At 42.4% G+C, this 18,726-nt stretch overlaps 2 protein-coding genes across 2 annotated transcripts in view; one reads left to right on the forward strand and one right to left on the reverse strand.

Moving 5' to 3' along the window:
• The window catches only part of ACE2 (angiotensin converting enzyme 2), a 44,819-nt gene extending 34,157 nt beyond the window's left edge, over nt 1-10,662 (forward strand). The window contains 6 exon segments of the mRNA XM_062183654.1: nt 340-512; nt 1,680-1,738; nt 3,917-4,017; nt 5,208-5,324; nt 7,867-8,061; nt 9,758-10,662. Coding sequence (XP_062039638.1) covers nt 340-512; nt 1,680-1,738; nt 3,917-4,017; nt 5,208-5,324; nt 7,867-8,061; nt 9,758-9,866 — 754 coding nt within the window. The 3' untranslated portion in view covers nt 9,867-10,662.
• Nucleotides 10,663-15,651: 4,989 nt separating this feature from the next.
• Nucleotides 15,652-18,726, reverse strand: part of BMX (BMX non-receptor tyrosine kinase) — a 52,512-nt gene continuing 49,437 nt past the window's right edge. The window contains exon 19 of the mRNA XM_062183210.1: nt 15,652-16,085. Within this exon, the coding sequence (XP_062039194.1) occupies nt 16,011-16,085 (75 nt within the window). The 3' untranslated portion in view covers nt 15,652-16,010. The remainder of the gene's footprint in view (nt 16,086-18,726) is intronic.

The following is an 18,726-nucleotide window of genomic DNA, read 5'->3' on the forward strand; positions in this document are numbered from 1 at the left end:
TCTTTGTTCCAAAAAGAACATTTTGGCCTTAAAATGTCCTCATCCACAAAGTAAATGTTTAATCTGTGATCACACAGCAACCTAGACCATTCGCTGGCTCGATGGGCCACCTCGATGGATACCTGCTGTATCCATGTTCTAACTTCAGAGCTCCCTTTGTAGTCAGTGGAAGGGCATAGAGAGTTTGAGGGCTGAATATCTCATCAGTATGCTTTATTTTCTTATCTGCCAGGAGCAAACTTGTGCAAGTGAAAGAGCAGAGACCTTGGGCTACAGATGTAAATATATGTGCATCTGGAATCTCTCAAAGTATTCTGAACGCCCTCTTTTCTCATGTAGCAATATGCTGAGACTCGGAAAATCAGAACCCTGGACCTTAGCATTGGAAAATGTTGTAGGAGCAAAACATATGGATGTAAGACCACTGCTCAACTACTTTGAGCCCTTGTTTACCTGGCTGAAAGACCAGAACAGGAATTCCTTTGTGGGCTGGAGCACTGAGTGGACCCCATGTGAGTATACCATGCTGACACATTTTGCAATGGCCACATAGCTGCGAATGCTTTGCCCCTACTTAGAAGCTGACTTAGACGGTGCTGTGCTGGCAGCTGCCATTTGATGGGGGTAGGAAGCACATGCGTAATCACCTGCTGTGTACCTGGCATTGTGAAAACTATTGTACACAGACACCCCCATGCACACAGACGTGCACACATGTACTCACTCTTACAAGTCTGTTTTTATTAATCTCATCTTTAAAAGAGTATAAAAGTCTTCAACCTCCACTGTACCTGACTCCTATTTTTCAAAGACATGTACTTTTAACAATTTTAATGCTATAGCTTCTTTCTGGCAGTTACTTTTACGTTTCTAAATAATTTGTTTATATTGTTCTCTCGTTATTGGTCATTTTTTTTACTTTTACTCCTGCCTGTTCTTCTACTTCATACTCTCTCAGTAAAGCTTTATTGTGATTTTTAGTAAAGCAGCTGTCAATAGTCACATCATTATGCCTGTAGGTCCATGTAATATACTCTGTTGTGTCATTTCTAGTGTGACTTTTTGTTTGTCCCAGGGTTTCTATTTGCTTCAATATTTTTGCATATATAATTTGCTGTCTGTATTGCATTTGGTACCCCCACCCTGAACTGTTCTAATATATTGATTTCTTTCAGTCTAATTTATTTCCCTAGAGACTTTCCTCTTGGCGTGGTACGTCCTTTTGCCTCAATCTGGAACAGTTCTCATCTCGAGTCATCCTTTTGTTTGTTGTTCTCTGGAGTTGAATCCACTGCTTCCTGGATCCCATGTCTTCTTGGATTATCTCTAGTTTTATTGGAACACAGCTCCCAAGTGGCTGTTTAAGCAAGGGCATATGGGGTGGGAGGATCAGCTGTTCCTCAAAGTGGTTTTAACCACGGTCTTGTTTTCTGCCCAGTGTCCTCTTCGTACCCTCTGCTGCACCTGTATTCCAAGACTTTCCCTCTGTGCATACAGTACATCATGGCTTTCTATCTCCTGAGAAAGCACTTCCCACCATTTCTCATTTTCCAAAAGTGTGCTTGTACCTTGAAAAAAATCCTTTACTAGTACTTTGGTGGGACTGCAGGAGGGGGAAAAATAAACATGTGTTCAACCTGTCACTTTTAACCAGCAATCTGCAATTTCTCTTCAATTAGATGCTGACCAAAGCATCAAAGTGAGGATAAGCCTAAAAACAGCTCTTGGAGACCAAGCAGTGAGTATTCCAACAGTGTGTCCATTATGTTTCAGTGCATCGCTTCCCTTAAATAGGACACAATAGCCTCATTTCAGCTTGGTCTGAAAGAGGAAAGGCATGGTTTTCTTCCGAACTATTAGCGGCAGATTCTAGCTTTCAGCTTTTTTTTTTTTTTTTTAAATAACTCGTTCCTTATTGAACAGGCTGTGCATGCTTTTTACTTATTACCTTGAAGATGTTATAAAGATCAATGAGAAATCATCTGTACCAGTCCTTAAATCTCAAATATTATCATTCTAATGGACTCTTATCACTTTTGTTTGTATTTGAGGAAGAGGACATGGTTATATTTTGAGCCGTTGTTTTTAGAAGCAGTATGGTTAGGAAGTTATTGTTTGTTTTGTTTTGCTCAATTATCTATGTCCTGGCTTTACTCAGAGTGCGTTCTGTGCGTCAACAGCATCCGAATCACCTGGAAACTTGTTGACAATGCGGAATCTCAGGCCCCAGCCCTGCATTTTGGCAAACCCTGGGGGGACTTGTTTACGCAGTAAGCACTCAGAAGCTCTGATTTGGAACACTGTTTCTCAAACTTGGCTGCACATCGGAGTCATATGGGGAAGGTTTCCAAATACTAACACCTGTGTTTCACCCCAGGAAATTCGGATGTAGTTGCTTTGGGGTGTGGCTTCAAGAGTTGGGCAGCAAGACTCTTAGAAGCTCCTCAGGTGATTCGAATTATGGGAAACTTTGAGAACCACTGGTGTAGTGATCCATTTTGGGGTAACAAATATTTATCCAAAATCATATTACTTACACTTTTTTTAAAGATTTATTTATTTATTTGAAAAAAATTTGCAAGGAGTGGCTTTACCTGCTACGCCACAACGTCAGCCACTTTTTTCTTGATGTGTCCTCATGTGATCTGTCCATGCAACAAGGGAATGGTAAATACTTGTATTTTCTGTGGAAGGCCAATTGTATCTATGGCATTATTTTGAGAACTTAGCCTTAAAAAATTTCAAATATGGAAATAGTAATGAGAGTATTATTAGCAATAATATTAACATTGTTATTACTGTTAAAGTACCCTCCCTACACATAAACATACACACACACACACAACCTGGGTGAAATTAAGTTGAGGTGAATGTAATAATTCTTTTGTGAAATCTTAGACTTTTTTTCCTAAGAGGGGAAAGAAGCAGAGCCTGTGCCATTTTTGGTCTCTACTGCCATCTACTGGACGAAAGAGCAAAAGCTTGTTTTTCCTCTCAAGTCTCTCAAGGCCCTTTGGAAACAAACCATTTGCTTAGCACTGGAAAACAAGAGCAGATTACCTTGCTCTTCACGGCGAGTTATTTTTTTCCTTTGAACCTTAAGTTTCTTTTTCGTTTACTCTCATACTTGCATGAGAACTTGTTATACAATAGTAAACACTCAGTTTATTTGTCTACAGTGCATAGACATTTTAAGCAAACCCACAACTTTTGATTGACTCCCATCTACAACCCGTCCTCGGGCTGTTTATTTTTGATTCATATGAAATCAAAGTAAAAGGACCACTGACCCTAGTGGTTTCTAAAGTGTGGTTCCGTGAGCAGCAGCATTAATTGGCAGCCCCTGGGAGTCTGTGAGCGCTGTCAATGTCAGGGCTTTTCTCAGCCTTTTTGAATCAGAACCTCTGAGGGTGGAGCCCAACAGTCTGTGTTTTAACCAGCTCCCCAGGTGATGCTGACGCTCTCTTGTGTTGCTGTGCTCTGACTTAGGCAGAAGCAAGACTCTGGAATATGAAGAGCAATGCTTGAAAAGTACCAGGCTTTATTATGAAAATGTATTGAATTAGTGGAGAGGAAGGGGAAGAGGGATCTCCCATTTGCTAGTTCACTCATCAAATGCTGCAACAGCCAGGGTACAGAAGCTAGAAGGCAGGAATTCAATTGATTTTCCATGTGGGTGGCAGGGGCCAAAGTACTTGAGCCATCACCTGCTACCTCCCAGGGTGCACATGGTCAGGAAGCTGGAATTGGGAGCAGAGCTGGAGCAGAGGCAGGACTCCAAACCAGGCACTCCCATCTGGGATGTGGGTTTCCCAAGAGGAATCCTCACTATTGCACCAAACACCCACCCTGAGTATCAGGTTTTCAATATGTCCTATGATCCCTACTGAGCAATGTCTTTCTTCTGAATTTGCAGTACGAATGGAATGACAGTGAAATGTACTTATTCCGATCATCTGTTGCATATGCCATGAGAAAGTATTTTTCAAAAGTCAAAAACCAGACGATTCTTTTTGGGTGAGTTCTCAAGTTCTTCCAACCAGCATTCCCTTTCCTCTTGAATTCCAAAAGAGATTCTGCTTACACTTTTCTTCAGGTGAAATTAAGAAAAAGCTCCTCGTGATTTCGGGCCTTCCTCAGCATCCTGGACTTGGGACCACTCTATTCAGGATGGTTGTGGCTTACTAGACTCCCAGATTGCAAGGACCATGTTCTTGCTCAGCAGCTCTCCCTGTGCTCCTCTTGCTCCCCAAACTGCCACCTACCCTCAGTACTGAAAACAGAAAGGGCAGAACTCTGCTGTCATTGAACTGATACACTAGTGTATATGTTGTGTATGTGTGATACATATGTAAATAGAGAATTACATAGCAATAAATGCTAGGCAGAAGAATGCAACAAGGAAGGGATTGGAAGTGCTGATAGGTGTGTGTGAGGGTGTGAAGGGAGTTCCTTTTGAAGGGGAATGGTCAGAAAAGACCTTTACTAATAATTAAGTAAATACATGAAACAGGAGAGAGCGCCAGCAAGGCCATCAGCGGCAGAAAACATTGCATCTGGGGAAACAGCAGGTGCAGACCCTTTGCCTTTTGAAGAAACAGCCAGGCGGCCAGTGTGGCTGGAGCAGAGCATCTACTAGGAGACAAGGAGATGTGGTCAGGGCAGTGGTCAGGCCTAGGGGCAGGAGAGCGAGAAGAAAGTTCTTGTGGAACTGGAAGGCCATTCTAAGGACTTGGGCTTTTGTTCTGAACAAGATGGGTATGACTCAAGGACTAGAAGCCACATGGCCTACCTTAGCTTTCACTAGACTCAGTCACTACCTTCATTCATGGGTGCGGCATGTTTGGTGGTGGGGCCAGCTTGGGGGCTATCTCTGTTCACTTTGCTGTTTATCACCATCTTGGGTCACCAGTGATTCCTTGCTATTCTTCTGGGGCTTTCAGTTTACAATTTCTCTCTCATTGAAAAAAAATGTTTTATACAAGGTCAGAACCAAGAGTTCCAAAACTCTATATTGCAACTTTCACGTCCTTGACATAGTTGGGCAACCTTAGCGGTAATAGGAGATGATATCCTCCTGTTTGCCATCATGCCCCATGTTTCTCTCTCTACCTGTGATCCTTTCCTTCCTTGGCAAGGGAAGTCTTTGTTCTCTTTGTTGTGTCCTCTGTGCCCCAAGGGAAGATGTTTCTTTTGTTTCTCCACAGGGAGGAGGATGTCAGAGTGAGTGATTTGAAACCAAGAATCTCCTTCAACTTCTTTGTGACTGCACCTAACAACGTGAATGACATCATCCCTAGAAATGAAGTTGAAGAGGCTATCAGGTGATGGCTAACTTTCAAACAGACCGGTTAAGGGTTGAAGGGGTTAACACATGCAACAAGAGCTAATATTTGCTCTTTCTGTGTGCTGGGCATTGTTCTGGTTACTTACATGCTTTATCTCATCCCACAACCTTGGGTTTTAATGAGCTGAGCTGATTTGGATTCCCGCAGATGCAGGACCTTAGAAAAGGGTTTCTATGAAAGTGGTTTATTTGGGAGGTGATCCCAAGAAGCACTGATAGGAAAATGTGACAAGAGACAGAGAAGGGAAGACAGACAGTATTTATACATTATCAAGTTACTCCTGTGGGCAACCCGAGCTAAATCCTGCCGGGACACTCAAAGACCATGGAGAATGTGCACCTGAGATGTCCCAGCAGAAGGTTGAGAGGGCTGGGCTATTTATTCACCACCTCCAGTCGGTCAGTGGTTAGGAACAGCTTCCAGGTGGCATTCATTCCCCAGCATTCTGGTCAACAGGCAAGGCAGATCTTATGCTCTGAGAATGCTCTCAGGCAAAAGGAAGTAGGTACTGGCTGAAGGAAAATTGACATGCATGGAAGATAGTGCAGAAGGGACTTGGGCAAGTAGTGCCTTTGGTGTAGGATTCATTTAACTGCCGAAAGCCTGAAGTAGATATGCAAGGCTAAGATTCCCTAGACATTGGTTAATCTACGTGGTAGAACGGGGACTTCTTATCAGAAGAAATGGTTTGTCCAGTGTGCCCCCAATTATTTCCCACAACAGACAGCAGGAGTAAAGAATGGATAGATGTTCTAGCTGGTTCCTCTTGTCATTAAAAAAAGGTTTCACCCAGACTGCCTCTGGCTAACTCACTAGGTGGCCCTCTTGAGCTGTATCAGTAAGTCCTGCTTACCTTTGGAAGTAGATCTAAGACTTGCTGGGCAGAGTGTGTCTAAAAAATCTGGCTCAGTTGGAGTGTATGACCTGATGACCCAATCATACCTACTCACTCGCTCACTGCCTCCCAAGGACTTGTGTTTGTCATAGGAAATGGTGGCAGCTGAGATCTTCATGAAGAGCTCAGCCCTTCTGGATACCCAGCTGCAATCTGCAGGAAGCCTTGAGCTTTCTATCTCCAGAGTGACTTGGAACATGTTCAGGTTGAACTTGCCAGGGGTTACATGCCTAATAATGGTTTTTTTTTTTAAGATTTATTTTGTTTATTTGAAAGACAGAGTTACAGAGAGGCAGAGACAGAGAGAGGTCTTCCATCCTCTGGTTCACTCCCCAGATGGCTGCAACAGCCGGAGCTGCACTGATCCAAAGCCAGGAGCCAGGAGCTTCTTCCTGGTCTCCCACAAGGGTGCAGGGGCCCAAAGACTTGGGCCATCTTCCATTGCTTTCCCAGGCCACAGCAGAGAGCTGGATTAGAAGAGGAGCAGCCAGGACTAGAGCCAGCACCCATATGAGATGCCAGTGCTTCAGGCCAGAGCGTTAACCCACTGCGCCACAGCACTGGCCCCCTAATAATGTTTTGACCTCTCTTCCTCTCTGGTGTACTCTAACCTCCTGACCTGGGTTATACCCAGGTATAGGAGGATAAGATGCTAAATACTTGTATCTTTGATCTAGAATATTCTTCATTTCACTGTTTTTTGTTTTAAATAATCTTCATCCTTTTACCTCCATTAAAATGGAGTCATTTTCCATCCCAGTGTGGGAGACGTTGGGAAAGGTCCCTTTCCTATGTTACTTTACAGTGCTGCCTCTAAATACCAGACACTTTTATTTGGAAAATTCTACTACATTTGTAGAAGAAGGGAATCCAATTACCTTTGTTCATTATTTGATATAAAGCCTTTGTAGACAGATTCTTTACAGATGACATAGTCTTGCCAATAACAAGAGTACTACAAAAGGTTGATGGGAAATGGAATAAAAAGATAAGTTTATTTTGGTGCATCTTCATGAACTTTTTGAATATCCCTTATATGCTACTAATCTTGCCTTTAAAACACAGTGGCCACAAATGAAAACATATCAACCAATTGCACATTTCCATTCAAGCTGTTGACAAATCTAATCTAAGTTGCAAGGTATGAAAGGTGTGTAATTGTCAAAAGCTTATATCTTTCACTGGACCTGATTATCTACTTTGCTATTATATATAATCCCCACTTAAAAGTACATTCTTTTTTTAAAAAATGTTTATTTGAGAGGCATAAAAAGAGATAGAGAGGGTGAGGTCCCATCTAGTGGTGTACTCTTCAAATGGCCACGATGGCTAAGGAGCCCAAGCTGGGAGCCTGGAATTCATTTCAGGTCTCCCACCTGGGTGGCAAGAACCCTTGAGCCATCACCACTGCTTCTCAGAGACTGCACTAACAGGAAGCTGCAGTCAGGAGCCAGAGCTGGGAATCAAACCTAGGTACTCTGACATGGGATGTGGGCATCTTAAGTATGAGGCTAAATGCCAGTTTCTACATGTGCATTCTTGTGATAAGCCTCAAATCCTTTTGGAAACAATGATGCATATATTTTGCCTAAGTGTCTTTCTGTGTTTTGCTTTTGCAAACAGCATGTCCCGGAGTCGTATCAATGATATTTTCCGTCTGGATGATAACAGCCTGGAGTTTGTGGGGATTCAGCCAACACTTGAACCCCCTTATGAGTCACCTGTCCCTGTATGGCTGGTTGTTTTTGGAGTTGTGATGGGAATGATAGTGATTGGCATTGTTGTCCTGATCTTCACTGGAATCAAGGACCGAAGGAAGTAGGTGACCTTTCCTAAATTTATCCATCCAAAAGAAAGAAAGGTTTAGGGAATACTACTGGGAAAGTGTACCATAAGTGGTAGGTTGTATAGGCCAGTTAGTTGGGCCATTTTGCACCTAAATATCCCAATACATCCCTTAGATGTTTACCATATGTTATTAGCACTTCACCTTGCAGCCAGTGTGGCTCCCCTGCTGCAAACCCAGCAGGGGTGGGTGGGCTCAGGGGACTGTCTTTGCTGCAGGTTCCTCCCTAGTCTAGAAGTGACCCTGTAGCCTGGACCAGTGGTAGATCTGCACTGTATGATCATTTAAGAATGAGCTCTGATATTTGCTTCAAACTGCCACTCTTTAACTACCTGCATTCCTCCTTAGGCGGCTCAAACTCCACGTTATCTCCTTAGTTCAAGGTCATTACCCTCTAATTTGTTCTGGAGTTGAAGATCAAAGTTCATTGAGGAATTAAATCACTAGAGATCTGATTTATAATGTTGCTTTGCTACTGCATGCTTTTTTTTTCTGACCTTGAGAAATAGTTGACTTTTGTAGGGCTTATGAAATGAAGCTTATAATAATACTGTATAGCACCTAACACTTCAGGCTGTCTAAACATATCATTGATTGCATCTTTACATGTATGAGTCTATTTTGGTCAAACAGAGATTTTTAGTTCTCCAAAATAGCTTCATTTAAAAAAAATTAGACACTGAATAGGTGATACATTCACATGGTTCAAATGAAAAATCCAAATGAATACAGAGTCTCCATGTCATCGGTTGCCTCCAATTTTTCTTCCCAAAGCCTACCAAAATTATCAGTTTCTTGAACATCTATAAATATATATCCCTTTCTAGTATACAAGTGTTAGCAGACTATACACAAATTTCTGCATATTTTTATTTCTCATTTAACATGTTCTAGTGATCTAGCCATAATGCATAAAGAGCTTCCCTGTTTTTTCCTGGCAACCTGCCTCTCATTATATGGATGAATCATATTTTCAAGCAGCCCTCTACTGATGGACTTTTTTTAAAGATTTTATTTATTGATTTGAGAGGCAGAACTACCAAGAGAGAGAGAGGGAAAGACAGAGAGAAAGGTCTTGCATGTGTTGGTTCACTCTCCAGGTGGCTGCAACGGCTGGAGCTGAGCCAAGCCGATCTGAAGCCAGGAGCTAGGAGCTTCTTCCGAGTCTCCCATGCTGGTGCAGGAGCCCAAGCACTTGGGCCTTCTTCTACTGCTTTCCCAGGCCATAGCAGAGAGCTGGATCTGAAGAGGAGCAGCCAGGACATGAACTGGTGCCCATATGGGATGCCGGTGCCACAGGCAGAGGCTTAGCCTACTATGCTACAGCTCCAGCCCTACTGATGGACTTTCATGTTGTTTCCAAATGTTTGTGTTTATAAAAAAGTTGCAGTGGCTTAGCATAGGTAATTTTCAGTGTATACCAATATAACTATAAGATACTAGGAAATCTGGGTCACTATATGTGTGCACTTCTAATTTTGACAACTATTGCCGAATTTCCCTCAATAGAGGATGTGCCCACTTATATCATCAATTTATACCATTTCCACCACCCCCCCACCTGACCTCTTAACACAGGCTGCCATCAAACTTTTTTATCTTTATCTGGTTAGTGACAAGTGTCCTCCTTACATCACCATACTAAAGTGGCTTTGTTTTATTTAACAGGAAAAAGCAAGCCAAAAGGGAAGAAAATCCTTATGGCTTTGTGGACATGAGTAAAGGAGAAAATAATTCGGGATTCCAAAACAGTGATGATATCCAGACTTCATTTTAGAGAAATCTTTTTCCTTCTGAGGTGAAGTTGTTGTATGTAAATGTTAATTGCATCGTTCAGAAAATATAAGATTATAAAAGTGTTATTAAATATCAAAACTATGGCTCTGTTCCGAAAACTATGGCTCTGTTCCGGATAGGTTGCCTTGAGCGAATATGATGGAGGAGTGGGCAGCCTCACGGACATTTCTCTCCATATTTATTTCTGCCTCAGGATTTGACTTCTCTTCTGTTTCCTAATAGAGATGTTTATGTTAGAGAATAACAGACAAAAAGTTTCTTGGGTTTCACAGGCTATTACGGGATAATGGAAGTGGAAATTTCTGTTGCATCACTGTAGTTGAAAACAAAAAAGATGTATCATGGGAACAAGCACTGGGCCTTGGATGGAATCTGGGGGGGGAGGGCATTTGTGAGGACAGGGCCCATGAACTGGTGGGCTTGGAGGAACTGAGCGTGGCACACACGGTCCACTTGAATCCAAGCGTGAAGGCTGACGGGCTTTCTTCACAGTGACTTAATTCAAGTACTCTAGGGATTCGTGTGCACACAGTGATGTCTAGAATGGACTATGTCTTCTTCAGGGCGACAGGCTGAAAGAAGAGCGAGCAAGAGCCCAAAGAACAGGGGAGGACCTTACCTTTTTCCTTCAAGCTGCTAGATCAACATCTCCCCAACAACACACACCCAGCACTGGGGGGAGGCCTCCATGAGTCCCCAGAGAGCTGCTTCTGTTATTCTCTAACTGTGGAGGGAGTGGGAATTCTAACTGAATATTCAGCCTCCGAAGTGTGTATCCAACTTCTTAAATCTTTTGTAGTCATTTGCTGTTGTCTGAATGTTGAGCACAAAACAGGCATTCAATAAATACTTACTAGATTTACACACTCTTGTGGTCATACCTGTCCTTATTGCTGAGGCCTGTGGATGTTCTGTCCGCTTTTCACCACGGACAAGGTTGTCTATCTGTCTATCGGCTTCCCAAAATTCTTAGGAATTTTTTTATTAACATAATTTATAAATCAGCCTCAAAACAGTTGTTTCATTGTGGACACCATCAGGTTATGAACCAAACTTGATTTGGCTTGTATATTTCTCAGAGTTCCTAGCTCAGAACTTTTTTTTAAAGATTTGTTTGTTTATTTGAAAGGCAGACTTACAGAGAGGCAGAAGCAGAGAGACGGGGGTGGGGTTGGGGGGGGCTCCATCTGCTGGTTCACTCCCCAAATGGCTGCAATGGTCAGAGCTACACCAATCTGAAGCCAAGAGCCAGGAGCTTCTGGGTCTGCCATGTGGGCACAGGGGCCCAAGCACTTGGGCCATCGTCTACTGCTTTCCCAGGTGACAGCGGAGAGCTGGATCAAAAGTGGAGCAGCTGAGATTTGAACATCCATCTGGGATGACAGCATTGCGCAGCGGCCTCACCCGCTTCGCCACAGTGCTGGCTCCCCCGCTCAGTTCTGATCACAGCATCTACTGCATACCTGAAGTTTAATTAGAACCAGATTAAGTAGATTAGCATATCCAAACTCTATAGGGCAATGTGCGACAGCATTTCTTCCTTGGCAAAGCACCCACATACCCATTTCATTGATACCTTTTTTCTCTTATCTTTTGTTATCTCCCATCCTCTCCTATACATTATGAAAATCTTCTGCCAAGCTACTGATATCTAAATGTGCCTTGTAATTGCTACATTCTCTTTATGAAGTTCCTAACCCTAGTGTTGATTTTTTTTTTTTTGACAGGCAGAGTTAGACAGAGACAGAGAGAAAGGTCTTCCTTCCGTTGGTTTACCCTCCCTCCCCCTGCAAATGGCCTCCACAGCCGGTGCTGTGCCGATCTGAAGCCAGGAGCCAGGTGCTTCCTCCTGGTCTCCCATGCAGGAGCAGGGCCCAAGGACCTGGGCCATCCTCCACTGCCTTCTCGGGCCATAGCAGAGAGCTGGCCTGGAAGAGGGGCAACCGGGACAGAATCCGGCGCCCCGACTGGGACTAGAACCTGGGATGCAAGCGCCACAGGCGGAGGATTAGCCTAGTGAGCCACAGCGCCGACCCCTAGTGTTGATTTAACACAGCCCAAGAATCATCTCTGCAGGAACCAGTTTCATTAGCTAATACCTTCAAAAGAGCCTCTCCAGCCAAGCCAAAGAAGCCTTAAGAACCTGACACAAAATCTAGCTGTAACACAGACATTTGGAAACCTTCTCATTTCTGTAACTTCATTTTGGAGTTTTCCCCATCACAGGAATCACTTTTCCCAGCAGGTGAAGTCTGTGGGCCTTCTGTGCAGCAGAGTCCTCTGAAAGAATGGAGCCTTTACCGAGAGGCCCGTACCTGGGCCTAGGATGAGTAGCCGCAAATGGCGGCCCGTGCGCCAAATCCTGCTCACCATCTATTTGTATATGGCCTATGAGCTAAGAATGCTTTTCACATTTTTAAATGGTTGAAAAAAGTTAGAAGAGGGGCCAGCACTATGGCATAGTGGGTTAAGCTGCTGCCTGCAGTGTTGGCATCCCATATGGGTGCTGGTTCAGGTCCCAGCTGCTCCACTTCCCATCCAGCTCCCTGCTAATGTACCTGAGAAAGCAGTGGAAGATGGCCCAGGTGCTTGGCCCCTGCACCCACGTAGGAGACCTGGAAGAAGCTCCTGGCTCCTGGCTTTGGCCTGACCTAGCCATGGTCAGGTGTTATGGCCACTTGGGGGAGTGAACCAGCAGTGAACCAGCAAATAGAAGATTTCTGTGTTTCCCTCTTTCTCTAACTCCACCTTTCAAATAAATTAATTAATCTTAAAAGAAAGAATAATATTTTGTGGCATGTGAAAATCATGTGAAATTCAAATTTCAGTGTCTACAAATAAAGTTTTATTGAAACCAGCCACACCCATTAATTTTCATGCTAAGGCATGCTTTTATGCTGCAAAGCAGGGTTGAGTAGTTGGCATAGAGATGGTACAGCCTACACAGCCCTTTTACAAACAAACTCTGCTGAGCCCTGGGCTGTAAGGAAGCAAGGATTAAATGAAATTACAAATATGAAAGGACTAAGTTGGAGCACAGAGACCCAGACGTTTTTTTTTTTTTTCTTTTTTTTTTTTTTTTTTGTGAAATCTGAAGTCATTCGCTCAGTGTTTCCTTTCTGGGAATTTAACTATTTCTTATGGAGTGTGGGAGGTGCTTTTTTTTTTAAAAAAAGATTTATTTATTCAAAAGTCAGACTTACACAGAGAGAGGAGAGGCAGAAAGAAAGAGAGAGAGAGAGGTCTTCCATCTGCTGGTTCACTTCCCAATTGGTTGCAACGGCTGGAGCTGTGACGATCCGAAGCCAGGAGCCAGGAGCTTCTTCTGAGTCTCCCACATGGGTGCAGGGGCCCAAGGACTTGGGCCATCTTCTACTGCTTTCCCAGGCACAGCAGAGAGCTGGATTGGAAGAGGAGCAGCTGGGTCTCTAACCGGCACCTATATGGGATGCATTAACCAGCTGCACCACAGCACCGGCCCCAGGTGGGGGATTTTGATAGAAGTAATCAGTTCAGAAATGGCAGGTGTTTCTCAATTATTCTCCCATGTTTACGATCCATCCCATCCTTCCCACTTAAAGATGGGGTCTTAGACCAGTTTCCTCTGCTCATAAACACACTTCCACATTAGAATCAAACCTGAGAAACTCAACTTTCTTAATCCATTTTGTTGGAATCTTTCTCTTCATTAACACAAGTAGATAGGATGTGAATTTTTCCAACATTCTTGACTTGGTGTTTGGCTTTTGGCAGATCAGAAGAGCTCAGCAAGACTGGGAGGCACGAGCTGCATTTCACTGAGTCAAATGCTCTATCTGAACTTGCTCTCTGACCTGCCTTTGGGAAAAGTTCTTACCATATAATCTGCCTTACTCTTCTCTCCCAAGAGAGGATTGGCAGACTCTTGGGTTAAAATAACAACCATAAATGCTGAATATCACCATCAAACACAAACAGCATTTAAAAAAAATCATTCATAGTTTAAATAGTGTGAATATTGGTCCTTGCCTCCACTAGTACCACTGAATTTATTTTCTGATAAACTTCTAGTGGTGCCTTACATTTTGGTTTGGCTTGAGTTTTGGCCTCTTTTCACAGTAAACAATTCTGTATTGTTTGAATTTTTGCAACAAGTCTGTATTACTGTTGTCATAAAAAGGGTTATCTTTAAAAGATAAAATATACAAAAACAGGAGAAAGGAAAAGAGGGAGCGCAGAAACCCCAGTGTGGGGGAGATCATTGCCTGGGGGTTAACTAACAGCCTGGTGCAGGTTCCTGCGGGGTGAAATCAGAAGCAGGGAAGGCTGGCACTCCCACTCGACTGGGCCCATTAAGAAGGCGGGCTTGTGCCACTTGATCTTTTGTTCCTTTGTGTGGGGAAGAACCTGGCACACAGTGAATATCAAACAAACAAACATACAAATCAGTGTATAAATACCCTAGTGACTATTTTAAAAATTACCTTTCATTATAAACTGAGATGTCTATGCCTGTGTAGAAAACAATATTAGCAAGTGTCAATTGTCTGCTGAATAAAGGCATCATTAATTAAACATCAAGAAACAAATAAGATGGAATATTTGGACCAGTTGGTGGGTGAGGGAGTGAGTGGGATGACAAAGGACATGAATGTCTCTGAAAGGAGATTATTAACTTTGTCCTGAAAAACAGCCGCACAGTATAGCTGGGGTGTGTTTTCGTTGTAGGAGTGCTCTTCACATACTCTCCCTCTCTCTCTCTCCTTTCTTGGCATTAGACAAAAAATGCAATATTCCAAAACAGATGCAAACTATGTTCAGCAGGCTGTGAATTTGGGACATTCCCAGGAATAGTTTTAAAGCTAAAAATATCATTTAATAATAGCTATGAGACATTAAAATAGTATTTCTGTATCTTTGTGTTGAGAGAGCACTGAGGGGCAGACTTGTGGCACAGCAAGGCAGGGATCCCATATTGAAGTGTGCCTTTGAGACCCTGCTACTCTGTTTCCAATCCAGCTCCCTGCTAATGAAACTTGGAAATTAGTGAAAGATGGTCCAAGTACTTGGGTCCCTGCCACCCATGTGGGAGACCAGGATGGAGTTCCTGGATCCTTTCTGTGGCCTGGCCCAAACCTGCTGTCATGGCCACTTGGGGAGGGAACCAATGGATGGAACATTTCTCTCTGTGTATCATTCTGCCTTTCAAATAAATAGATTTTTTTTAAAAAAAGGTAGAACACTGAAATAGAAACTTCAGTTATCAGACTAGCCTAAAGTCCCAGAGTCCCAAACTCAAGGATTGAAAATGATTAGAAAGCAATAATATAATAAATTCTAGATGTAAAACAATAGTTACACTAAACTGAGCTTGGTAACAGTTAAGGTTAAGGCTAAGGAGAAAGTTATCAAATTGCACCTTTATGTTTTCTCTATGTGAAACATATTTAATATATCATTTAATACTATTTAGCTTTTATATTTATGTACATGGTTACACAAAAAGCCATTGTTTTAATTTAAATATCAGTTGAGAATTGTGCCATTTGGATTGAATTATGGACCACCTAACGGTGTCCCATCATATAAGGAAGTGCCCTGGGGTAGTTCACGCTGACTGAATCACAGTATCAGGGTGCTTATTAAAACACAAAGGTGTGCTCTATTAGAACTCTGGGGTAGTTCCTGGGAATCCCTGTTTTCATAAGCTCTCCCACTTGATTTTCACACATGCTCAAGTTTGCGAGCATTAAAATCTAAAGGCAAATGTCCACATTTCTGCACTTGATAGTATATTTAATGATCATGATAGTGACAATATAAAGAATGGTAATACAAGTAAATTGTCAATCCTGTTCCATCTTTATACATGATACACACTTTCGTGTTGCAATGTGAAAATGTGCTGCTGTAGGCTGGAAGTGTTGTATTAAGCACAACATAAACAAAACTTACTAATCTGACCTAAATTTCAAAGAAATCTTTTGTTTCCTACATTGTTTATTCAAAGATAATATAACAAACAACACACAAAATACTATTAAGAACTAGCTAAATTATATTTTGTCTTGCTTTTCTCTATAATAAGAATGAAAATGTTGGCCAATATTTATATTCATTCTCATGTTCACTCTGAATTTCTTCTTCAAGGCTTGTCTTTTTCCAGAAGTGGTTCAATGGAAGATAGGAGTTGCTGAAATGTGGGACGCTTTTCTGGAAGCTATATAAAAGAAATATGCAAATGTTTTAGAATGATGGAAGTTATGATAAAAATTTAAAAAATAGGGGCAGGCTTTGTGGTGCAATGGGTTAAGTCACTGCTTGGGATACCTGCATGCCCTATTGGAGTGCCTGGTTCAAGTCCTGGCTACTCCACCTTTCTTATCCAGCTTCTTGCTAATACACCTATAAAGGCAGTGGATGGTGGCCCAAATACTTGGGTTCCTGATACCCATGTGGGAGACCCAGAAGGAGTGCCTGGCTCCTGGCTTCAACCTGGGTTAGCCCTGGCTGTTATGGGCATTTGCAGAGTAAAGCGGTGGTTGGAAAATCTCTCTCTCTTTCTCTCCCTCTCTCTCTGTCACTCTGCTTCTCAAATAAGATTAATATTTTTTTAAAAAAGAAAAGGAGAATGAAATAAGAATAAAAAATGTATATTCAGTCCTGAACCTGGCAACTTTTGAAATGTGGAAACATCACTGACATTTCTACTAACGTCAGGAACATGGCAAGGATGCCCACTGTACCCGTAACATTGCATTGAAGGAATCAGCCAAAGCAATCAGAAAGTGAAAGCAACTAGAGCCCCAAGAATTGGAAAAGAAAAAGAAAATGTGTCTTTATTTGTATACAATAGGGTTGTATACCCAGGACAACCCAATAGTATCAAGGTTTGATCCAGCTCAAACCATAAAGGAATACACTAAGAGAGCAAGATGTAAAATTAACAACTGAATCAGTAACCTTCATCAGGTACCTTTTCCTTTTGACAGTAGATACCTGCAGTAACCAATTAGAAAATACCATGGAAGAGAAAACCCCATTTATAATAGCAACAACACCAAAAAATACTTAAAGCCCACCAAATGAGGAAAATTTTAAAACACTGCTGAAAAGTGTACATGTAAACTTAAATATTCCTTGTTCTAGAAATGGGACACATCAGTGTCATAAAGATGTCAAATTTCCCAAGTAAAGATAAAAACTAGACACAATCTTCTCAAAAAATATTTCAAGCTAAACAAATTGATTCTGTAGTACATAGATTTTTAAAATGTGCAAAATGGTTAGGAAACTATACAGAAAGATGAAAACATATAGGGCCGGGGTCGTGGCTCACTTGGTTAATCCTCTGCCTGCGGCACTGCCATCCCATATGGGCGCCGGGTTCTAGTCCCGGCGGCCCTTCTTCCAGTCCAGCTCTCTGCTGTGGCCCGGGAGAGCAGTGGAGGATGGCCCAAGTGCTTGGGCCCTGCACCCGCATGGGAGACCAGGAGAAGCACCTGGCTTCTGGCTTCAGATCGGCGCAGCGCCAGCCGTAGCAGCCATTTGGGGAGTGAACCAACGGAAGGAAGACCTTTCTCTCTGTCTCTCTCTCTCTCTCTCTCTCTCTCTCTCTCTCTCACTGTCTATAACTCTACCTGTCAAATAAAAAAAAAGTATCATAAGTCCTCTACATACTTAAAATAAGGTGGAACTTGCACATGAATACAGAGACCAAAGAGCAGAGAGAAAGACACCGAATAAACACAAATACCTATGAAAATTTAGTATAACATTAAGATAGCATTTCACTACCATTAGGTGGTATCTCATCCCTGGGGATAAGATGATCTTTTAATAAATAGTGATTCCCACAACTGGATACGCATTTAAAAGACTATCTTTGGAGCCATATATCAAAACATATGCCCTAACAATATAGCAGCTCTTCCCTAGTGTGAATTTAGGTTCCAACACAAGAGATAAAGAACTATGTAAGTTGTGTGCATCAACTATTTCTAGCATCAAGCCTAGAGCATCAAGCCTTGCTGTATAGGTGGTTTGTAATTATGTATACAATAATAACAAACGCACAGCCTATACTGTGAGGCACTGTTCTAAGGACTTTATAATATTAATTCATTCAATCCACACAATAATCCTCTGAGGAAAGTATTTCTTTTTCTACAGCGAAGCACACAAATATTAACAAGCTTGTGCAAAGTCATGCAGTTGGTAAGTGATCAAAATGGGAATCAAACCAGATAGTCTGGTTCCAGAATCCACATAGTTAACTACTATATTTAGTAGTCAGCGAACCATATGTGGGGGTCTTCAAAAAATTCATAGAAAATGCATATTATGAAAAAACTGTGGGGTTTCAAATTTTCTTAAAAGATTTATTTATTTATTTGAAAGAGTTACAGAGAGAGAGGGAGAGATAGAGAGAGATCTTCCATCTACTGGTTCACCCCCCGGATGGCCACAATGGCCAGGGCTGAGCCAGGCTGGAGCCAGGAGCCAGGAGCTTCATCTGGGTCTCCCAGGTAGGCGCAGGGACCCAATCACTTGGGCTTCTGCTGCTTTCCTGGGTGCATTAGCAGGGAGCTGGATTGGAAGTGGCGCAGCCAGGACCTGAATCAGAGCCCATATGGGAGGCTGGCACTGCAGGCGGTGGCTTTGCCTGCTACACCACCATGCCAGCCCCTCAAAATTTTTTTGCACCCAAATAAACTCATCTTTCAATTCCATCTTCCAAGAAGCTTTTGAAGAACTCTCATGATTGTTGTGAGTTATTCTTAGGTTAATGTTCTTAAAAGTCCCCCTTCATCACATCACTGCTCAAAAGTCTTCAATGGCTCCTCATTATGTATAAAAAA

Source organism: Lepus europaeus, chromosome X (assembly GCF_033115175.1).
Source record: "Lepus europaeus isolate LE1 chromosome X, mLepTim1.pri, whole genome shotgun sequence".
NCBI classification, from domain to species: Eukaryota; Metazoa; Chordata; class Mammalia; order Lagomorpha; family Leporidae; genus Lepus; species Lepus europaeus.